Here is a 24,275-nt window from a genome sequence, read left to right on the forward strand (position 1 = left end):
TAGAATCAGCTAAAGTATAGTTCCCGAAAGAGAGTGGAACACAGTATAGAGAACCTCATAGCCTGAAAAGTGCAATGAACGAAATTTGCGTTATGCAATCTGTTGTAGCAATTTACGCGCGTGAATGAACATAATTATTTCCGAAGATGGCCAGGAGCCAGTTGCACATCCGCACTCATTTTATCTGCACCTTACTTTCGTCGCCGAGAATCAACCTGGTTTGGGTTTGTTTGGCTTGTATGGGTTTTGTACATGGTAATATATACTTTTTAATTCCTGTATTTTGTTAAACACACACACACACGCACACACAAAAAAATAACACAGAACATGATACTTGAATAATATAACATACTTTCGATACGTAACTGAATACTAGTACATGGTGCAATGTATAATTCAATACAACTTAGGAAAAAATCTTAACCAATGTAATAATTACATGCCTTAGATATTATATTATTAACATATCCATGTATAATCTTGTTGTTAAATGATAATTAGAAAATACAGGAAACCACGATCATGAGGTTTGATTTCGATGGCGCTCTTAAAAAAAGTTAATATTTGGTTTGAATGCTCAGTAAATAAAGTGAGAGTAAACGACGCGAGCTAAATAAACGATTCAGTCTCGGTTTCTATCTCCCCACGTAAGGCAAGATGAATAATTATTAAGCTCATGTAAGAAAAGCGCATTTAACAACGTTGGGTGTGCCTTCGAATGATTAACTGCACAGAGTTTGAACGTATACAGGATTTCCGTCTGAATATGGGTATTTATAGGTACAAAGGTATATTTCGCCTTGTTGAGAGAGAACATAAGCGACAGCCTCTGCAAAAGTTGAAAAGGATAGTCCTTGTTCAAGGACAGTCCGCGGCCGTTTAATTCTCCTCGAGGCAAAATCAAGTGTCTAGGGTTGGGATCGAATATCATAAACATTTCCAATTTTGCTATTGGTTGTGATTTATAGCAATCTGGAACTGTTACAGTTTATCGTAACACGTTTTAAAGGAATACGAAAGTCATGATTGCGCTACCCCAATGAAATAAACAGTACACCTACATTCTGTATTTCACTCTGTCAGTTGACGCCTTTTACCAGGCTATAGCGAAAGCGTCCTTCTACCACAAACGCAGGTGGATCTCCACTGGCCACATGCATCTGATTATCAGCTCTTCGTCCTCTGGCAACGTTCACACTGCGCCTGCGCAAGAGTACTAGTATAATTTATGTTAATTTCCATACCCTGCACCGGTTCTGACCGGTGCCGTTGCAGCTGTTTGTTGCTTCGCACACCAGAGCCAACGTGATTGGGTGCGTGCACATCTAATTTCTTTTCCCCGACCGGCTCATGTGAAACCGCGGAATGATCTTCATGTCGGCTGCTTGCGTGTTGTGATCGATTTGACATTCGTTATAAAACCTCACAAAACAGCCACCTTCGCAATCCTCCCTGCTAAAATTGTTTCCAATTCTGTACCAAAAAACAGTCATGATTCAAACTTCGCCTCTAATTTACACCAAAGATTCCCAGACCTCAGCTTAATCAAACGCTGCAATCAGCGTCAACTTTTCATCGCAACGATTCCATCGATTTGCCACTGACATCTTGTCGCAGCCATTTTACCCCCTTTGCTTCTGCTCTGCTCTCTCCCTCTCTCTCCGACAGTTCTTCGTGTGATGTTGATGCCGCTGTCGTTGTTCTGAACCTGACACACAATTTTTGCGTGGTAAGTATAACTCTTATATGCCCATCATAAACGTTCTGAAGTTTATTTGCTTGTCATCATGACAATCAAGACATCACATCACGGCTTTTAAATATAACGCTGATTTTTATTCTATATACGGAAGTCATTTTTTCAAAAATCAGAGCTCTTGAGAGCAGTTTGTCATCTCACGGGCGATTCTATACCCAATCCGTCTGCACGAATTTGAGTTAAGCCGAGTCAAGCCAAATAATATGCCATACTGTTCAAAAAATGAGGCTGATGATCGGAAAGGTGATGATTTGTATTAAACGTCGCAGGAGGAACCTTTTGATTTCCACATTTTATAAGGTAAGTGTTCCATAATTATGATTATTAACATGGTTCAAAAGTATTGAGCATTTCAGATTCGATCTGATTGAGTTCAACAAACTCGACCAGAAGGAAAACTATAGCGCGGAACTTTCAATGGGTAAGTTTATTTAGATGTTGGCAAACACGAGTTGGTTACCGATCAACCAGGAGCAAAACGTAAATGTTCAGAGGGGATGATGAAACTGTGAAGTTGATACTGAGACTGGGTATCAGCTATATGTAGGACTGCCAATCTTCTTGAATATTATCTCTGTCTTCTGTTAGCCTCGTTTTGGTCCGTGCTTTGTGATCCTGCGCCATCTTGTCTTTTCACAAATTGTGAGAGGTAAGTGGATGTATACCGATGTACCGTGTAACTGTAATGCTCATGGAAAGTGTTTTGTTTTTTTCTCTCCCCCCTCCCCCCTCCTCTCTCTCTCTCTCTCTCTCTCTCTCTCTCTCTGCAAATATGTTTTTCGTTGCACTCTGCTATAAATTCGGTCACAGAACGGCCGGTGCATCCATTTGCGGGTATTTAAACAACATAGGGTGTAGTAAAACCTTTTGCTGCGTCGTTGCCGAAAGCTATTTATCCCCTTCCCATGATTTTCAAAGTGGACGGAACAGACGGTTTACGAATCATATCAAAAGCTGGTTTATGAATGCAATCATTGGTTATCGAATTTCCTATCTCTATATCATATTTCTGTCGACCTTGAACTCAGAAAGTAAAGTAAAACGTGTGAGTAGCATTTTTACTGACTTTTCACATAACTCTTACATCACGAATTTAACGCTTTGCTAGCACAGCATGTCATTGTAACATCGTTTAGCATTACGAGAAATGTGACAGATAATATAGTGACCACATAAAGTGTTAATATTTACAACTATTTTGCATAGTGTACTTATGCAAATGATAAAGAATGATTTTGCTTCGAGCATTTTAACGTTGACATTGACGATGCTACAGGTATGGACTTACCATGCACCAACTCCCCACCCATTCAAACGTTCAAGGCATGCGGAATCTATATTTATATTCTTTTTTGGGAGAGACGGAGAAAATGAATCTACTATATAGTATAGTTATACAAAGCTGGATTTAAAAATACGCGTTTGTACAGATCTTTAAGGGTTCAGCTGGGTAGATATTTCTACTTTGTTAGAGATGATCCAGAAAGAAGCTATTAGTGAGAGGAGCGTGAATTAGACTAATTGACTATTTTGACATGTGAATATACTGTTTGTGAAAATGTAATGGGTGTGCGTGTGTGTATGTGTGTAAGCGCGTCCCTGTGTTAACGAGTTAGATGTGAGAAGCCTCTTTACTGGCACTCAGTTCTGACTTCTGAGGTAGGCTTATAGATGGCACAAAACTTGGTCCATATGTTTTTATGATGGTTGTTGTTTTGTCGGCTTAACTACGAGGTAGAAGTGGATTTTCCGCCTTGCATCCAGTTTGTGTAGCACTGCTTGCAAAGTACAATGCATAATATCGACCTTTAACGGGTTATGCGGACAGCTGATCGCAATGAAAGGAGTTTAATTCGCTCGGTTGGACCGCGACGCGCCTGCGTGCTTTTGGTCAGACGACCAGTAGGCTACTGAATAATTCCACAGTTACAATATAGCTGGGGAACTTATAGTCGATGTTGAATCATATTTTTATGCGCTCTTCTGTGTAACAAATATTACTGTCCTAAATGTGCTAATATTTTCTAGAGACTCCAACCCCAAACGGGGCCCCAATTATCTTTAAATGTGGAGATTTCTTCCACTGGAGATTCGGATCATAATGCGCGAAATTTTGGGTGCGCAAAGCACAACGTCCCTTGCGAGCCAGATCCAGCTCAAGGGTTTGATATGTACTGGGTTCATGCTCTCTGGTACGTGCTATCTTAGCCGTATTTTTGAAAACATATATGACAAAACTAAAGTTGGATAGGAGAAAAACTAATTTTAAAGGGGGAGAGAATACATCTAAAGCAAGAGACACACAGCTATATAGTCTAAGTGGGAGAACAGGAAAATTTGCGAAATGACCTCAAATTGTGAGATCTCCCGCCGAAAGGATTGGAGTCTCTGAATTGCCAAGGAAACATCACCCACGCAGATGAGAGGGCGCGAGAAGATACAAGGATGACTAAACGCGTGCATATTTTAGTACGGCGTTATGGATATTATGATCTGTTCTTACGCAGCATCTCAGGAAGCTCGTTAGATATTTAGGGAGGATGTGTAACCATGGCAACGGGATGACAGAATTGGAAATTCGCTGCGCCTTCGTTGCAGCGATGAAACATTGAGTTGTTCTATTCTTTGCGCCACGTACTATCTTGGAGACCAACGTTTATTTCGACTTTAACCTTTGGGAGCCTGCGGGGTTGAATAATCAATTAAAGGAAAAGTTTTTGTTGAGATGGGGCTTCGGGTTTCCATTTTTTGTGAGATAATGAGAAACATCTCATGAATTAAAGAACATGATTAAGAAGAATTTGAATGGCTGAGATATCCAAAAACAAAGAGGTTCTAATAAAAGGTGGGACCCATCGTCAATTAGGACCATATTGTTTTACTTTGGTTTAGGATATAATGACCTTTTCAAAACTGATTTTCATCAAGTAAACTTTGAATACCTCTTAGAATTATATGCTCTTTAATATTTCATAAGTAGTCTGTAATTAAACGCAAAAAGTGAAAATCTGAACTCCCCATCCAAACCAAAACTATACAATCCCTTTAAAAGTCATGCCCAAGTGTCACAGTCATTTTAAGGCCCAAGTGCCAGATTAATGTGTAACTCGTATAGTGCTCTATTTTGTTTCGTAAGGTCTTTCGCAAGTTGTGAAACTGCGCCTTAATCTACTGCAGCCAAATGCAATTGACCGTTAAGCAATATTTCTGCATAAAATGGCTGCGAACAGGATGAGAATATGGAGGCAATTAAATTTGATAAGACAGTACTCGTAGGGGGAAAATTCGTTCACAAGACAATATTATTATGAATATGCGGCACGCAACTTGTGTGTTGGTTGCGTCTCAATTTCCGTATGTTTTTGATTGACATACTCTATTATTTTGTCAATTTTCATACACATCTATCATCACTCTTATCCAAAGTTCTCTCCATCCAGCACCACCCCACGGTTGTTTCTGCCTCCCAGCACACCTCGCCCGGCGTTCACGAGAGTTGAAATGCCAAGTAAACAAGTTAATGAATAGTTGATTCGTGCCTCAAGGGCCACGCACGACGGAGCTTCGTCGACGCCATTTTATTAAAGAAACCAATCATCGTTGCTGCATGCCGTTAGACTATAACACCTCCGCATTTCTTCAGATGTTCTATATTCCCTCTCTATGTCATCCCCAAGCCGCATTCACAATGCACTACCGATGTTCCAGATTGTATGCATTGTAGCTCCACGACGGTTGTAAACAATGATACCTGTCGTATTCTTTACAGTCCTGTCGGTAGCCTCTTGACTATTTTAAGTGCATTGTTGCCGTTTCTAGTGAGCTTAAAGGAAACGACTCGTGTTCAGCACGCAAAAAGAGCCGAATTTCCACAATACTGTTCCGTGTTGAGGACCCGTCAAGGTGGCGTCAAAATGTCACGAAATTGGCCCAAGATGGCGATACGAATGTGAAATTTTCAATTTCGAGCGAAGTTGACTTGGTCAAAAGCCAATCAAGAGCCGAAGCAAGTACGATGCCTACAGAAGGTCAAACCATGGAGCTACACTGTTTTGTGTAAATCCATGGTCACAAGATTACACCCGAACCATACACGAAGGCTACACGAAGATGTGAATTTTTATACATAATAGTTTTCCCGACGGACACACGACGGAAACACCCTGCATGAAGATTTTGACACCTTTCGCGAAGTTGCCGCTGGAGCCAAAGGAGCTATATATCTGCAGTTATACGATGGTTCGATTGCCCTGACCCGATGTATAATATATAATAATCCATGTACGATCAAAGCCAAATTTGAACATTTCCTTAATCGTGTGTCCATCTTTCCCCAATATCGGGACAGTAGGGCGCTTGCAATGTATTATTGTCGCTATAGAATATGCACCCCAAGCAATCAGGTTACACCTGACATACTGTCGTAGCCTCAGGAATACTCCCGAGAATAATCGTTACATAATAGCAACTTCCGGCCCTGCAGTACGAGACATTGGTCGTATTTAACTAGGTCATTCAACTTGAAGGCCTGTTTCCACAGGCACCGTAGCTCAGTACAGGATGTTGATAAAACCAGAGCTGTTTGTGTGTGTATTTTCTTCCAAATTTGCGTTCTGAGACGGATTTCATAGCCGCTCTATGTTTATATACCTCGATAAAAATGACCACTTCATATGCATACCAGCAATTCCTAGCGTTTGATATGCAACCACCTTTGTTTAACATCATGAATACTTTCAGTCTCTGCGGATCGTTACTCTCACGGGCACAAGAATCTGTTTTTCGTATAAAACATTTCAAGCGTTACACAGCTGAGAAAAATGTAAAAAAAAAAAGAAAGAAGAAAAAATGATGATACCCAAAGGGGAGATATAAAGCGATATGTTCCACTGAGCCACTCATGGGAGGAGGTTTGATCTTCGTTGGTATTTCTTCTTGATATTTGCATATTTTCATTTTCTTTTGCCTATTTAAGTGGTGCCAAGAATAATCTGAAAAGGTGCATGTTTGTCAGCCCTATTTGGTTGGTTTGCGGCAGACTTGGCCCTCCACCAGAAGATCCCTGTCATCACGCTACAGTCATCTTGCAGCTGTGCAATATACTCACAGTCCACACGTATCATTCGGTATATGGCTCCAGACATAATATATATGTTCTCGTCACTCATCTTTTGCTCATCTTATGTACATGATATACTAACTTAAATTTAAACACGTATTTGTGCAGGGGTGCCCCTTGCTCCACTACTACCTTTTCGACTCCGAGCCCTTAAAGGTATATGCTTGGAGAAGCAGTTTTCTGCAACGTAAGATCAGTGTATTCGAGAAGAGCGCTCTATAATGTCGGTACCGCTCTCTCGATTTTTGGGATTGATTCTTTATCAATTTTAGGCCGACTGTTTTGGAAGCAGGTTGGAAGTAAATGTCGCATGTTCGCCACCCTGGATGATGTTTGCCGACTCGCGTCTGGATCGAAGACTAGGTGCTTGACGTACAGCGGCTCTGCAATACATCCGTAGTTGGAGCAGTGCCTCGCTTATTACTATGTGGTGCGTAGAGGTAGTTATGAGGTACCGATTACAATTGTATTTCCAAGGGTATCGTCTCAGTGTGTTTGAGCGCAAGAAACACAGCATGCATGCGACTCTCAGGCATAATGGATTTACTGGGTTCTATGCACTGTACTGAGTGTGTTTTGCAGGGCATATTAATAATAGTCGTAGACGTTTTTCTTCGGGGAAACTCTTGATCGACGAGGAGAAGATATAAATTATTTCGTCATATCTTCTCAACTTCCAGTCTCTCTCTCTCTCTCTCTCTCCTTCTAACAGACTTCTTCTCCGCCTTCTTCATCTCTCTCTTGCCCTTTCACTCCCTTTCACAACTAGGAAAATCATACATTAGAGGATTCTACTTGATGGGTTCTTGATGGGCACCTCAGTCTCAAAATAGGGATTTATTCAGTCGTCTGTTTTCCGATATGTCAGTAGCCTTTGCCTGTGCATTCAAACCACACCGATAAACAGTAGCATCTTCTATATAGCTGTCTATTTAGAGTGCTTCGCGTGAATCAGACATAATCATCTGCAGAAAAGATTTGCCCGTACGTGCACGAGTCATCCCCACGGCACCGGTCATTTTCTGCAGGCTTAAAATGTTGTGGATGGAGGCCCCCCCCCCCCCCCCATCTCTCTTCGAATGCGACTCGACCAGCACCACGACACGAAACAGTACCATCAGGTGAATGCATAATGCATACATGTACTGATCAACATCCGTCTAGACAGTGCTGTGTATAATGTCATAATGTCGGAGTGTCTTAGTTTATAATTTTAAAGCGCTGACGCACGCGAGTGACGGGTCAAGTGTATAGAATCGAGTTTCAGTGTTGCTCAATGTCGTATTGGCGCAAAATGCTATTGACCTTCTCGAAAGGAAAAGTTCATCGAAGGCGCTTCTCGTAGTAATGTATCAACTATGCTTCTGGTTCTCGAGCTTCTTTACAGAAGAATTAAAGGGTTGTATTCCTTCCTTCGAAATTTCTCTGAAAAGGATAACAAATCAAATAAAGGAATCATTATAGGAAAAGTAAGCGCGGAATGCAGTAGTCACGCAATGAATGCTGTTGATTCGTTTGACGATGATACCCACATGGGATTTTGTCAGCTGACATTTGACTTTTAGTTGGCCTTCATGAATGAGTCACTGATTATTACATTTCTTTCGCTTATCCAAAGCCACTACATGTTATTGGGCCATGTATAGGTCGCTGTCACACACGCGCCAGAATTCTGTAGAGGAATTCTGTCGAGCTAATGAGGATAATTACGCCATCCTCGAACCGTGATCGGCTCTGCGACACAATGTCATCATGATGACACCCACGAGGGATGTGTACGATTACTTTTAATATACTTGCACGTATAATGTTGTCATCTTCATCACATATAGTGAGACTACACATTTGAATAAACTCATTACTTTTATTTTATCAAGGATAATTCAGATCATTTACCTATCGCAGTAGATTCATTCTACAATAAAAATGTTCAAGATCGTATCTTACATTTCTGACGTATATAGGGCCTACATATTACTTCCTTTTCTTATGGACAAGAAATTTTTTTTCCGACCATGTCCCTCTCGACTCAGGTGTATAAATGGGTAGCTGGCAACGCTAGGGTAATAACAATGGCAGGGCCCTCTGGTAGAACAGTGGAAACACTGAAGAGGCTACCCTGGATAAAGAAGACCTTATTATTATTAATTTATGCGACCCCGTGAGTATTGTGACAAACACAATGGTTACTCTATGGAGGTACGTTGTAGCTCCATGATGACACCGCGCTGTGTGAAACGGGATATTGCTCAGTTGATCACGAGTATTCGCAGGCAAAGCTGAATTTGTCATGCCTATTGATCTTCAGCAGTACACATGCAGTCCACGTGAAGTCACACACACACAAAAAAAAAAAAAAAAAACGCCGGAGGCCCAGCACACGAGGAAGTTATCATCCATATCGAATTCGCCGAGACTGTTCAATTGTTTGTGCATGCTTGTGTGTGTTTATTTTTATATTTACGATATGAAACTAGGCAAAAGAGAGACGGCACAGGGCGCAATGTGATATGATACAGCTTCCCTTTCGAAACATTTTCCCGGAAATGATAGGTTTGTGAGATATTTTTATAACTCTTCGAAATATTGCTGGTGACGAAATGCCTCAACATCAATCTTTTTGTGCTTGTGGGCGCATGATTTTAATTTAGTCTACTCAATTGTCGCTTTGCTTTCAGTCGCCATTCTACAAAAACAACCAGAACTAGAAAGACAACAACAAGCAGTGCGGCAACGTGACTTGTTCAAAACCTTGTAATTGGTTTCTTGCAACCTTGCTTTGCAAAGTATAGTGTCGGCGGGTATAAGTAAGCCATATATAAGTGGAACTCTTTTTTTTCCTCCTGACTTTGGCAGTGATGTTTTGCATTACCAGTACTTAATCCGGTCAAAGGCGGTTCTCTCACTTTGATATTTAACTGATAGCCAGGCGAATCCTGTTTCGTCTTGGATCATGGATCGTGATCCGGGAACTGGAGTGAAACCGAGTCACGGAGTCGTATACGCCAACACAAGGATTGTTTTGCTTTCCAGAATCCACGCCCGGCACCACTGTAGGTCGCCGCAGTTGACACCGAATAAAGAGCAGTGTAGGGTGTAGCGCACCGAGTGTAGAGCGCACTGATAGTTGTTGATAGATTGATGATTGTAACTCGTACGACATTATACTGCGAAATTTACAAGAACACCTCATCCCATTTGTGCCTTAAATCTAAACTACCCACCCCCCCCCCAAAAAAAAAAAATAATAAACAGACACACACTTTGTGCTAGAACTACCTTTGGCAAAATCAAAATCAAAATCTTACCAAAAAAAGAGAAAATAATGATGATAAAAGAAATGTTAGCAAGCTGTTGGTTTGCTATGAAAATAGAAAAAAAAAACCCAAACGTTTCCATGGAGATTTCATCTGATGAGGTTACGCATGTAGACCTATACGTCAAGAAATCGACTAATCTTTTGTGACTATTGCAAGACGCTCTAAAACAGCAAAATTTTTACCAAACAAGTGATTCCAGAGAAGACCGAGAAGAAGGCTTCTTTTCGAAGTGCGTCATCTCTGCATTCATTAGCGAGCTTTAGATCTGCGACGCGAATGCTAAAACGACGCTAATTAGGCCGAAAATGGTGTTCTGCACATGCGCGAGGCAACTGTTTCCATTGTTCAACCAGGGAAGCGGCGTCGCCTTTTACAGCCTTGGCGTCACAGATCTAAATCTTGCTATTGTAAAGTGTATGGCTTCAGGAGAAGCCCTTTGTCCACACGAAAATAGACATTGTGCAGAGTACCAACTTTGATGAGTGTAATAATGAGACTCTGGTAAGTATTCTTTGCTCTCGAGATTGCATGACATGTCAGCAATTAGATGAATGTATACGATCGTTTATAAGAGAAAAGACATATTGTATACCGTTATATACTGTTTTGCATTCAACCTGAAAAGTACATTTCAGTCATAAACTCTTCTTTAGGTTTTCGATATTGTAGTAAGACAAATGCATGATTTTCTTCCACCTCAGGTTCGTCCTTCTATTGTCTCGTCAGTTGTGTGTTTTTGTTTGTTTATTTTTTCAACCCTATACAAACAAAGGAGAGACAAAAATACACACGAATGACATGATTTATTGAATGAAAATGTCATATTTTATGCATGTGCACATAAAGATTTCTTTAAAAGTGCTTTTCATTTTCACTTAGGTCTCATGCTGGATGTGTACCCTCCGTATGTTTATGTGCCTGTTGCTCCGCTGAGAATGTCATCATTTCTTGCATCAGCCTGTAGTGTGGGCTTGGCTCAATCACGTCTCAACGTTTGTTCCTCTTGCTTTGCAGCTGCACGACTAGATCACTTGAGCGAACAGCATGAACTCCGGAAGCAGCCGGATCGTCTACGAGTGTGTCTCCCAGCGGGACCTCTCGTCCATCTGGCCGGACGAATCGCCTCTGCGAGCCGCCCTCCGTTCGTCACAGCAGAGCATCGGTCCCGGCACGCCGCAGCTCCATGTCGGCGAGGGATTCGACGAAGCCGTCAGAAGTCGCCGCGGGATCTCGCGTATGACGTCACTGATGACGACACTATGGAAGAGCCCTCGGTACTACCGATGGCTTCTTACCATAGCCGCGTCGTTAATGTTTGCGTGCTTTATGGGGTTTTTCAACAGCTTTGGTGTCCTCTACATGTGCCTCAGAAGGGACCTGCAATCCTCGGCAACAGAAACAGGTGAATTGCGAAATGTTAAACCTAAGGAAGCAGTTGAAGAGAGCTCGACGTAATCGACAGCATCAGGGCCAAATTGACCTAATCTGGAAAGGCATTGCAGTGATTAGCTAATTTTCGCTCTTCCATTAGCATTTCAGCGGTATAGCTATTGCATGGGCCATCTCGACGGGCGTACGAGTGGAACACGCTCTTCGTGTCGTCACACGCCGATCGAGGGTGGGATTTAGGACGCAAATTACGGTAAATGCAATGTCCTCACGTGTCCATTGTGTTTATGTCCTCCAGATGTACAAAAGCGCCAATAACCAAATCCTTTGATTTTGTTCACGCAGGTTGGGTGGCGTCTCTCGCATGGGCCCTAGTTCTTTTGTCGCCACTTATCACCGCAATCTACCAAAGACTCGGACCTCGTTTAATCACCGTGGTCGGCGTCATTCTCTGTTTCGTCGGCCTCTTCGCATCGACGTACGTAGAAGAGGCATGGGTCCTCTTCATCACCATCGGACTCCTGTTCGGCGTCGGCATCAACTTCGTGTTCGTCAGCACCATCAACGTCGTCATTGCCTACTTCGAAAGCCACGAGTGCGCCATGCCCACAACGCTGCCCGGCGTAGGGGCGACTGTAGGTGAGTCATTGATAAGGTAGACCTGTAGGAGCGACCGTAGGTGAGTCGTTGATAAGGTAGACCTGTAGGAGCGGCCGTAGGTGAGTCGTTGATAAGGTAGACATGTAGGAGCGACTGTAGGTGAGTCATTGATAAGGTAGACCTGTAGGGGCGACCTTAGGTGAGTCATTGATAAGATAGACTTGTAGGGGCGACCTTACACTCTAAAAACACAAATGTTGAATTAGCATTTAAAAGGGCCGAGGAGTGACAACATTTTGAAAGTGCTGGTTTTCCTGCTAGATTCAACATTTAAAATGTTATTCTAAAAGTTGGATGCAATACTTCAAAAAATGCTGTCACTCCTCGGCCCTTTTAAATGTTGATTCAACATTTGCGTTTTTAGAGTGTAGGTGAGTCATTGATAAGGTAGACTTGTAGGGGCGACCGTAGGTGAGTCGTTGATAAGGTAGACCTGTAGGAGCGACCGTAGGTGAGTCGTTGATAAGGTACGACTGTACAGCACTTGTATAGCACCTGTATAGTCGTCTAGTTGAGGTGGAGACACAATAGTTGATTGTTAATCTACAGCAACACAGTGACCTAGTGTACTGAACAACTTGAAGAATCAACGACTTGCTGAATTTGTGTTTTCTCTCTAATTTTGCGTTTAATGAGGTTATCATGTCACCCACTGTTACCAGAGTGTTACTTGTAATGATTAGTTCGTTGGGTCTTAAGTGTGCTTTAAATCAATACCGTAGCAAACGACGTATCGTAACAGCTCCCTACGATATCATACTCAGGCAACTTCCGTTATAACGTAGTTTCTCGGGACCGGCAGTTTTCTTTTGTTATATTTCGTTACAGCCGAACAATAAAGTGTATAAAGATATGTAGACAATAATTTCGGGACCTGAATGTTTTCTTTGTTGTAACGAGAATTTCGTTATAACCGTGTTCGTTATTATGGGGGTGCATTTTAAAATTTTATTGTCTCTTTCGGAACTTGCAAACCATATCTCCTGTTTTGATGATTGTTTTGTCCCTATTATGACAGTCTTGTCTCGTTCTGTCTTGTATTTAGGTCCCCCTTTATAAGTTTTGTCCTCCCAGTCTCGTTTAATGTTCATTCGCCTGTGTATGTGTGTCTGTCTGTTACTCTGTCTTCTTATTGGGCTTCCAGACTTTTTTTATCTGACTTTTTTCCCAATTTTTTCCCCTTTTTGCATCAGTTCATTTTCTAGTGACATTCTGTACCTGAGGGGCCCACATTCTACAAGCATTGCCTTTTTAGTGGGTCCCTCCATTTTTCGATATTTTGTGTAATGTTATATCGTCTATATCACTTCAGTCAATTTTCATTACAACATTATTTGTTACCCCGAGGTTCCACAATTATGTTTTCTCAATTTACTCTGTTTTGATTATATGTAACCTTATTCTCTGTTACCAAAGAAAGTGAAATGTTTATGTTCTTTTCGAAAAATAAAATGAAGTTTGAATTGAATTGAATTGAATTGAATTGAATTTACATGACAACGTTTCCCAGGGATGCTTATCTTCTGCCCTGTAATGGAGATCGTCTTCGACCGCTTCGGCTGGAGGTCGTCTCTCCGCGTCATATCGTCCGTCATCCTTGTCTGCGGGCTCGCCTGCAGCACGCTCTACAGATTGCCGCCCCTGCCGCCGCAGGACAGGTCGCCGGAGGCTACCCCTAATCCTGACGAGGACAGACTCAGGAAGCTGCACGCCAAAGAACTCGCTCTGAGACGGAAGAAGGAGAAGCTGCGTAAGTCCAAGGATAACTACAAGTTGCTCCTGAAGGACCCCATGCACTGGATCTTTGGTCTGGCGACGCTGATATCCAGTATGGTTCTCCTCTGCAACGCCATAAATCTGGTGAGTGATCTTGTGCTTGTCGTGTCTGCATTGAAATTCAGTCTTTATAAACGTAAATTATGTCAGAAACGGAAAGAAACAGAACTTTAGACAAGATATCAGAAAGAGAAACACAATATAAACATGTGTGCTTTAAAGGGACTGTACAGTACTGGTTGAGGTAGGGATTCATGTTTTGAACATTTCTAAGTGAGATAATGAAAAGCCTCTTATGAAATATGAAAGAGCATGTAATTTTAAGAAGGATTCAACGTTTATTTGATGAAAATTGGTTTTCAAATGGCTGAGATATCCAAAAAAGTGCTAATAATAAAAGGCGACATGCCCCAACTTTATTAGTATCTCTTTGTTTCACCTTGTTTTTGGATATCTCAGCCATTTCAAAATCGATTTTCATCGAATAAACTTTTGATACCCCTTAGAACTGCTTGCTCTTTGACATCTCATAGAGTGGTTTCTGAATATCTCACAAAACGTTAAAAGCTAAATCTTCACCTCGACCAGAACTGTACACACCCTTTAAACCCGAACGAAATAGAGCAGCTTTTATGTGGCAGTTATAGGTTTATTTCTTTTTTTTCCCTCCACATATATACTGTGTCGCGGTTTGTTTTGCCTTTTTAGTTCTTCAATATGTATCCGACGTACACCTCAGTTTGCCGTTTTCCCAAACCTCTCGTGGTCAGAATAATTTATCTCTACATGAAGTTACACATAAACCATGTAGATTTTGTCACATGTGTTTCTTTCTTATTTCATTACGTTTGAATTTTGCCAATTTGCATGAGACCCGCAGCAATGAATTGCCTCCCCCTAAAAGGGAATAATATTTATTTGACTGTCCCTATATGTTGATAATACTCAAACTTTAATTGTTATCGTTCGGACCTTTCAAAGTAGAACGAGAGCGAGAGAGGAAAAAAATGTGTACGTCGATAGCAGATGTCCTTTGAGGCATATCCAGGACAACATCAAGTGTAGTAGATATTCGACTTTGTCCCGCACCTGCCTAGCCATGCCTCTCTCTTATACATGCAGCCACTTAGAGTCTTCTGCAAGTGCGTGACCTGTTCGTGGCACACGAAATCGCTCCCCCAAGTGGAAGCACTACGTGCATTGACTTCCGGGTCAGGCTTATACTGTGGCCGGTGGTTCCACCGCGATGGGGCCCGGCGGTGATCGGAGCGTTAACGCGGCCATGCAGTCTGGACCAGGGGACGTCCGTTCTTGGGTGGCATTGGACCTAGACGGGCGACTCACCCTGTCGGTCGAGGGTCGTAACCAGCCTGGATGAAGCTACTCTGGGGAGCTGTATTGCGAGATCCTTTCTCCGTTGAAGAAAAGGTGATGAAAGGATTCGGTTGTCGAACAGAGGAGGGAGATAAAGCGAGCCAATACTAAGTGATAGGTCTAAGCTCAAGCTTCAAGGAAGGATATTATTTTATTCATTTATTTTTCCCAGTAGGGAACATCCTACAAGAATGAATATAACACGATTATGTGCACATCATGCCATTAGCAGAAGCATCACAGTTTGGGTTTTACAGAGTAAAAAAAAAAAAACCCAAAACAACAAACCCACACACACCAAGAAACAAAATCAAAGCAGGCAAGGGGACATGTCCTGTACATGCTTGCGTGACACACCATGAACTGAATAACGATCCAGAATGGGTCTTTATGTCATCGTACCAAATTGGAACACTAGCAGGGTGAGCCAAAACACTCGTCATGACACAGAGATGCATACAAACGCCATGCGAACTAGGTGAAACACACATTTTTAGTGTCATGCTCAGGCACACACAATCACCCACACTCACACAACACATGTCACACACAAGGCACATGTCATGCATGTTTCAACTTGAATCGTTCCTAGGCTGTTGCTTTCAATCGCTGGCTCTAGTAGGCATTACACGTTTTCCGGCACCCAATCCTTTCATCTGGTTTTCTTGAATGAATAAAGAATCTGTGGGGCTTTCCAGATAGCTAGTCCGCGATGACGAGGCACGCCGTTCTCCCGGCTTGTATGGATGAACTCAACCTCAACTAGCGACCCGGATGTGTGGAAAGCGAGGGAGAGAGAAAGGGAATGTGGTCGACTGGGAGAAATTAAATCAGCAGGGTTTACCGGACAGCGAATCTTGTTGTTCCGGGGAGTGTTCCAGCCGTAAGTTTGTTTTTCCCGTACAGGCAGCATCAGAACCTAACGAAATCGATATCATCTCAAGCTCATTTTTGTTAGTGAAAGCACCAATGAGCACAAGAAAGCAAAACACAAAGAGCTCAAGCAAACAAACTTCTTCCAGTCTTAATGACGTCTAGATGTGAATGCATGACATCTCACGTGTAGACCTCAAATATTGGAAGAGGTTTGTTTTCTTGGAAGTGATTGTCTTCCGTATCATCCATTTGAAGTCAACAGAAGTCATTGTATAGATTACTACTAATTGAAAAAAGGAGAAAATTCTCCTCTTAGCTCACATGGAGCAATGATTTTGACACACACCTAAAACCGATCCATCTTAAATGATGCCGGAGGTACTGAGATTCAGTATTAGCACTACTCAATAGACATTGGCAATTGTTTTAAATATTTTGGCAAAAAAATTACATTTTGATAATGATTTCTTGCAAGTTCTTGTCAGGCGTCTTCACATGGATGATTTTTCATTTTCCTTTGTGCGCAGTGGACCACACTTTTGAAAAAAAAAGTGTGCAAGTAACCACTTTTGCATTTTGCTATATTATATTCTCAAAGCACTTCACGAAGGAATCATATCTGATTTTCTGAGCTGGATAATGCTCTTCCAACATTCTGAACCAATCATTCTTGCAAATTCGCTCGTACCTGAAAAAAAAGAAGAAGAAGAAGAAGAAGAAGAAAACGGCACTTCACATGTTTAACATGAAGAAGAAGATGCCTTGTAAGTCTTCTGGTTCCTCTAGACTACGATTAAAAGAACTTCTCAAAGTTTGCACAATTCAAAAGTAAATCGTGTCACAACCCAAGGAGGATACTGATGCTGCCTGTACCATGTAATTTTTGCCCACTTTCCTCTGTTTGGCACCATTTTGGTGAGTATAAGGTGCCAGTAAAACAGTCTGGTTTGTTCCTCCATCAAAGTTATGACAAAGAAAAATCTAAATAGAAGTTACGAAAACGAGGAAATGGTCTGATTTACATGAATTATAATGATAATTTATACAGTGCAATTTGGATTTTACAGAAATGAGAAACAGAACAACAAAATCGTTTCGTAACCTAAACATTTCGTCACACCATTGTCCTGCAGGGAATTGGTGAAGGAAAGTTGTTTTTAAATGAAATGCTGTTCGACAGACATTTTGATGTTTGTGAAACGAATGCTGCATAAGTTACCTGATGTTGATCATAATCTTATGAAGAGATCTCGCTACCAAATTGCAATCACCACTAATGCGTGACGTTCCAAGGACGCGTTAGTCCCATTGGCCAAGTTTACTTTAGATTCATGATTGACGCACAGTCATGTGAAGTGAAAGAAAACATTTTTCAAGAAACATAATACGTGAGGAACAAAGCAGACTGGATTATCCCTTATTTGAAACAGCCACGTGTGCTGTATTTGCTCGTACGAACCAGTAATTTGCCAATCGCAATGCACAAGAAACAAGAAGAAGCCTGCCAAAAGTGTGTAGTATGCATATAATATAAACTCTTTCCCATTCATTTGTGTCTATGCACTAATAAAACAAACAGACCAGTCCAAAGACGCACGAAGTAGAAAGAAACCTATGATAAGGAAGAAAAAAAGAAGTATGTTTTCTTGCTTGATAATATTTAGTCAATTTTCTTCAAACTAGAGACCATGAGAATTTTTGTGCAGAGAAAGTAAAAAATTTCTCATTTTAATGATTATTGTTCTCTGGTTTCCTTAGAATGGCAAGAAAATAGTCGAGCTAGCAAAGATTGGCACTTATTTGCCGTTCATAATCAGGCAGTGACGCTTTGTAGATGATCGAATTTAGCGTCTCCATTTCTTCATGTTTCTTACCGTGCGAGTGGCAATGTCGGTTCTACGTTATGGTTGGTTGCAGACATTTCATTCGTATCGTTTTACTTTCTATTTCACTCCTGCATCACTGCAAATTTCCAAATTATTCCAAAATACGTTCTGAAAATAAGGTCCACAATTTGACAACCATTCCACACATTAGCAGAGGTTACTCCAAATGACCGCAGTCAGTTATCTAGATATCCTGGGGAATTTCAAGTTAAAGAGGGTCTTTTTTTAACTTTTTTTTTCTCTGATACATTCGACGACTCCATGGCTCTTTCAAAGCGACAGTCAGCGATATCGCCTCAACTTTGACGTCACTTTGAGACCTCCACCTTTCGATCTCGACGAACATCGATAGTTCATCAATCGTTTTTTTTTTTTTTTTTAATTATCGTCATTTTTTTCCATTTCGTTTTCATAATGTTTTGCTCAGTATACATGCCATCAATGGCATACCGTCTGGAATTTTTTTTTTTTCTAATTCACTTAACCATTTTTTTTTTAATTCTCCCCTAGGTTTTTGGCGAATATATGACAAAATGAGATGAGGAAAAGATATTTCTTGTGTTCAGTTTTTCCTGTTTCTTGTTACTTTCTGTTTTCATCTTTTTTATTAGATATTCCTCATCTGTGTGGTGGAAAATTTATTTTTGAATAAAAAAAAAATCCAACATGATTTTTGAACCTTTTTTCATGGCGAGTGGCAAAATTTCATCAAATTAATAGATTCAGTAAATGAAAGATGTTTTAAAGATCAAACAAAGTGTTTGAAATAGTTTCATTGATATGCAGACTTGTAAATGTCTTGTAATCAGCTCGCCACGTCTGCACGGCAATTTTCCCCCCGAAGCTGTTCCAGGAAATTTTGGGATATTATTTCAAATTTAAACAACTGGAGTGAAGTGAGATGGCCGATGCGTGTTGTTATGTGACCTCTTGATTTTTATATTGATATTCCGTCGACTTTTGTTTAGTAGCAGCAGAAACGAAGAACACACACGAGTCACTTGTAGTAGTGTCTATCGTCAAATCCAATGTATACCGAGAAGCATTTTGTTAAGAATCCATGTATCATGCTTTCCCAGAATATATTTGTAACATTGCGTTTGTGCCATGGATGCTTCAAATAAAATCAAACACCAATATACTCCCACTGTAAAGCTCATGTATGATGTTATTTTCTGCTCAAGAGAATAGATATCTACACCTCTTCATCGCATATTACCATATATACCGATGTGTAAATCTGAGACCTGTACCTCATGGTAAAGCATGGCTCGCATGATGTGTATGAATTTGCAATTTAATATGCTACCCATTTCTGTTGTGTGGTCTCTGTAAAGAAGACATGTCTTCTCCTAACTTGGATTGCACTTTTTCAGATTGCTGTCTTATTAAAAAGCCAAAATATTAACCCAGTACAGGATTTTTGACCAACATCAAAAATAGTCTTTTCAATTCAGATTAATTAAGAAAAAACAAACTTGATCGTCAAACCTGATGGTCTTCCGGTTTTAGATGATAAGAAATGATGTAATATGAAGGTAAGTAATATCTCAACTCCTTTTCAAGGCAGAAAAATGATTGGATTCAATAATATTTATATTTTCAATTTTCATTTTTTTTCCAGTTTATGCATTTATTCTTTATCATGCCAGAAAAAAAATCACAATCAAATGACATAAATGATGGCCTCTTTAGATTAGTATAATTTGAGAATTACGTCAACACAAATCTTAAATCACTTTTCAGTAGATATTCCGCCTTTATGTTCAGTCGCTTCCTTCAAGTTAACACTCTCGTGACATGTAGCGTATCGCTGTAACAAGCGTTACGGCAAGTGTGCCTGTGGTGCGGGTATCTGACGGCAGCCATTTTGTTTCTTCTTGCCTCCCTGTGTGCCGTAGGTGGAAATCATGACGTTGGCGGGTTACAGCAACGAGCGGTCGGCATTGTATATGTCCATTTTGGGCTTCGTCGACACGGGGGCTCGTTTGGTCGTGGCGTTTGTCGGTGACCGGCTGCCCTGCTCCCGCATTCTTATCATCCCGGCCGTGTGTCTGGCCAACGCAGGGGTCACTTTCATGCTTACAGTTACGACACAGGCCGCAGCCATGATTACATACGTTACTGGTGCGTTGAACGTGATATAATGCCGCCGCTCCGTCTGCATTCAGTTCAGAACCTATTTCCTTTTCACCCAAAAGTTGTTGGCCCAATACACTTAGTAAATATGACATTGTCTAAACTGTTCTTGTAAAGTTCTTTTTAAATAAGCATTGCACGCGCTACAGTGCGTAAACAAACTTCTGTATGAAACTAGCCAGTGAGTCGTCAACATTTTATTCCCATTTCGTCCAGATTGTCCGAGCATCAGAAATGAGAGTATTTCAGAATATTCCTTGTCGACATGCAAGGCCAGAGGCATTTTCATTTTCGTTTTTTTTTTTCGGCAAAATGATCCGACCTGAAATCCCAAATCTCTGTCTGATCAAGAATTCCCGATATCGTAATTTTCCGATGAAGTTCTTGATATTATCACGCTATATCATATACTACGTAAAAGAAAAAAAAAAAACCGTTGGCCGTCCTCATTTCAGTCTTCCAAGATGTCGTCTTTGAGGATCTGGTAATACAGTGCACTCCCGTTATAACGAACACGGTTATAACGAAATTCCTGTTACAACGAGGTAAAATTTAGGGCCGCAACATCACAGTATCAACTGTATGTATTCTTATTGTTTGTTCATTCATTTTCAACGAAATGTCAACATAACGAAAGAAAATTGCCGATTCCGAGGACTTCGTTATAACGGGAGTCCACTGTACACAGAAGAATGCAACAAATCCGTGTTAGAGTCCAATTAAACGGCAAAATTCCTCTTGACACCATACCTGATGTTACATTCTGTTGCAAAATCAAACCCGAAATTGTTTAGTAATCTTTCAGATGCCATATAGCCCTTAATCTTCGGTGTTCGTCTCAGCAGCGCTGAGTCAACTTGATCGGCCGTCTTGTAGGTAGAATCTCTTCAAGGACACACAGTACAAGTACATGTATACAACTACATGTTCAGTCAAACCTGTTTATAGCGGCCACCCCAAGGGAGACAGAAAAAGTGGCTGTTATAGACAGGTGGCCGCTATAGACAATGTCGTTAACATGGTTTTCTCTTGGGGGAATTGTGTTTAGTGGTCGCATACGGCAGGTGGTCGCTATGGACGGTGGTCACTATAGACAGGTTTGACTGTATTAGGCCTATAATCACATCGACTGTATTGATTAATCTCTCGTTGCAGTTGTTGGGCTAGCCAGAGCCATCCTGTACTCGATCATCTACGCCGCGTCCGTGGAGACATTCGGGCACGCCGTTCACCAGGAGTCCTTTGCCTTCATCCTGCTAATGACGGGTCTCGGCTGCCTGCTGGCCCCAATCATACCAGGTGAGAATCGTCATCCTTGCGTCAGTCAAAACCACGTGGATCGATTTTGCGAAAATCGCAGTAAATTCTCAGGCCGAAATCTTGAAAGAGGTTAATTACAGCGTCTGAGTTGCACATTGCGGAAGTCGTATCTTGTTCTCCATTCCCTGTGCATTCGATTTGACTTTTCTGCACTTGCCATCCTGTTCGCCTTTGAGAGGACCATGTAATGCTCAGAAGAATTAACCCACATACCGTCAGATTTATCACACGTATAGATTACTAATTCATTGTAATTATCTCAGAGATTTGGTTTTCCATGGAAAAGATTGCGACTAACTATGGCACAGTGAGTTTCGCGTTAACGTCCACATAACGGACTTGTCTCATTTCACTCTAAAATTGGGAAAATCATTGAAAATGGGAGTTTTTACGTCAAACTCACACATCATCCGCGTTCCATGTGTTTGTGAAACTGTTTTCGTTTGACTTTCACTGTTGGGTTAGGAGGAGAAGTAAATTTTTAATGTCGTCACGGCAGGTAAATGAACGTTGCTTTTAAAATGCATATTTTTTGAGCGATTAAACAGAAACACATAGACATGAGACGCTGTAAGGCAAGATAGAGCCCTGCTTGAAACCAAATAGGCAAAAATCACCATAATTATTGTTGTACCGGTTTTATACGTTTTCACTCGGTATTGTGTTGGTGTGACCGGTATTATACGTTTTCACTCGGTATTGTATTGGTGTGACTGATGCTGTGTATCTTGTTACTCTTCCGTTCCTAGGTCTCAGTTTTGACTTGACGGGGACGTACAAGTATGCCAACTACTGCTTCTCCGTGCTGTGGCTGGTGGCGTGTGCGAAATACCTGGCCGTGTATTTTATGAAGAACTACCGCAACAAGATGCAGTTCGCCGCCGAGACGCTAGAACAGTCCTCCGCCGCCGTTGCGGAAGAGGAAGGCTGCCTCGACGCCGAATCCGCGCGCGAGGCAAAACGCGAGGAGGCGGAAAGCTCGTCGGGGCATCCGCTAGGACAGGGCCCCGAGCCTCCGCCGTCTCCGCCGCCGTCGCCGCCGCCTCCAGAATACTCAGAGGTGTGGGCCTTTCCACCTAAAGAGCCACCAAAGTATGCAATCATCGACAAGGTCACCGTCGTGTAGGAGTATCTCCATAACGAGTTTTGCAAGTAGGCCTACACGCGGCTTGTCTCACTGCGATGCTCCTGACCAAATCCTGCGTGGAACCGACCTTTTTTTTTTTCTTCAGTTGAAAAAGTGCAATGTTATCAAAGCCAGCCTACTGCAGTCGTTTTTATTCATTAATTTATAATTTTTTAACACTATTTAGGTTGAGTGATGTCTGAATGAGTGTGTCTGTGGGACCTACCATGCATGGGGAAATGGAGCAGAGATACTATTCACATATCTCGTTGTGCGTCCCTGGGTTTTTTTGTTTGTATGACCGTACCTATTTTGGTTGTGTGCGCGTGCTAGAATATTGAGATGTTGAGAAAGTATGTTACTCTGTGCGTGGTGGTGATTTTAAATAGTGGTTTAATGTGACTGGACGTATGTGTGGAGTAAATAAAGAGAAATCCTATTTATTACACGTCAATGGTGCCTAAAGCTATCGATTGCTATTTTTGTAACTTGTAGCATCTCTTGCTCGCACAGTAAAAGGTATGAACAAAATTTATGAAATGTCAGAACGCCGATGTAGATTTGCAAAGACTGTTTACTGCTATTTATGCCAGAGTAACATCACAATAGTACTAATTATATTCCCTGGTATGAACTATGCACAACCTTACCTCGACGTGATAAAACGAACCTCAGACTACCAGATTTACCGCCAAAGCAAGCGTGCTTTCATGCACGGATATCATAGTCTTTTCACAACGTCATGCGTCAGGCATACAGTATGGTCACGTGGGATCATATTAACCAATAAGAAAGTGAGTTTGGCAGCACGCATGACGAGCTGCATTTCTTCTGGTGAATATGACTTGCTTTGCTTTTCTCTGCACTTCGTCGTATGCCATGAGGTAAGGCACTGTTTTTTTCCTGTGGCCTCATACTGCTTTTTTTTTTTGCTGTCCATTTTTCCGAGGAGCCGATCCGAGAGTGACGTCATCCTCGTTGGAGTCGAAGTGAATGTTAATCAGATCGGAAAAGCTTCGAAACAGGTGTCCGGACTAGTGTCATTCCAATTCGTGTGTTTTGTTTAATCATTGCATTGCGTATGCGAAATTAGTAGTTTTCTCTGTCCGTGCATATCAAATCACTTTGAATTTGATACGTTGTACATAATATGTCTTGTCGTGGCTACTTCAAGACGTCTCTTATCATAGTTGTGCAGGGCGTTCGGTTTACGACAGTTTGTATGATCGCAGAGGAAACGGGTATGGGTGTGAACCGATTAAAGTGCCAAGCTCTTTTTCAGTGGTGCTCCTCAATTTCGCAGCACACAGTCTCCAAGACATGAGGATGGACATGATGGATGAGTCTTGCTGTGCTGTGCCGAGGGTATGTTCTAAAAAAAAAGAAGAAGATGAAGATGAAGATGAAGAAGCAGAAGAAGACGACGAAGAAGAAGTCACGAAGGAGTAAAGATGAAGAATAAACAGAAAATCTAAGTGCCGTATGCAGAGGAATAGAAAAACACTGTACGCTATAATCCCGAATTTGA

The 24,275-nt window shown here is 41.4% G+C and overlaps 1 protein-coding gene across 1 annotated transcript; it reads left to right on the top strand.

The window, feature by feature from the left end:
- The first annotated feature begins 1,469 nt into the window (after nucleotides 1-1,469).
- LOC140245050 (monocarboxylate transporter 2-like) lies at nucleotides 1,470-22,878 on the top strand. Its single transcript, XM_072324645.1, has 7 exons — nucleotides 1,470-1,732; nucleotides 11,216-11,603; nucleotides 11,936-12,229; nucleotides 13,761-14,110; nucleotides 20,064-20,289; nucleotides 21,457-21,600; nucleotides 22,371-22,878. Exons 2-7 carry the CDS (start codon nucleotides 11,246-11,248, stop codon nucleotides 22,745-22,747), a joined length of 1,749 nt encoding a protein of 582 aa, XP_072180746.1. The 5' UTR covers nucleotides 1,470-1,732; nucleotides 11,216-11,245; the 3' UTR covers nucleotides 22,748-22,878.
- Nucleotides 22,879-24,275: the final 1,397 nt, after the last annotated feature.

The sequence above is a fragment of the Diadema setosum genome, chromosome 22 (genome assembly GCF_964275005.1).
Source record: "Diadema setosum chromosome 22, eeDiaSeto1, whole genome shotgun sequence".
Taxonomy (NCBI): Eukaryota; Metazoa; Echinodermata; class Echinoidea; order Diadematoida; family Diadematidae; genus Diadema; species Diadema setosum.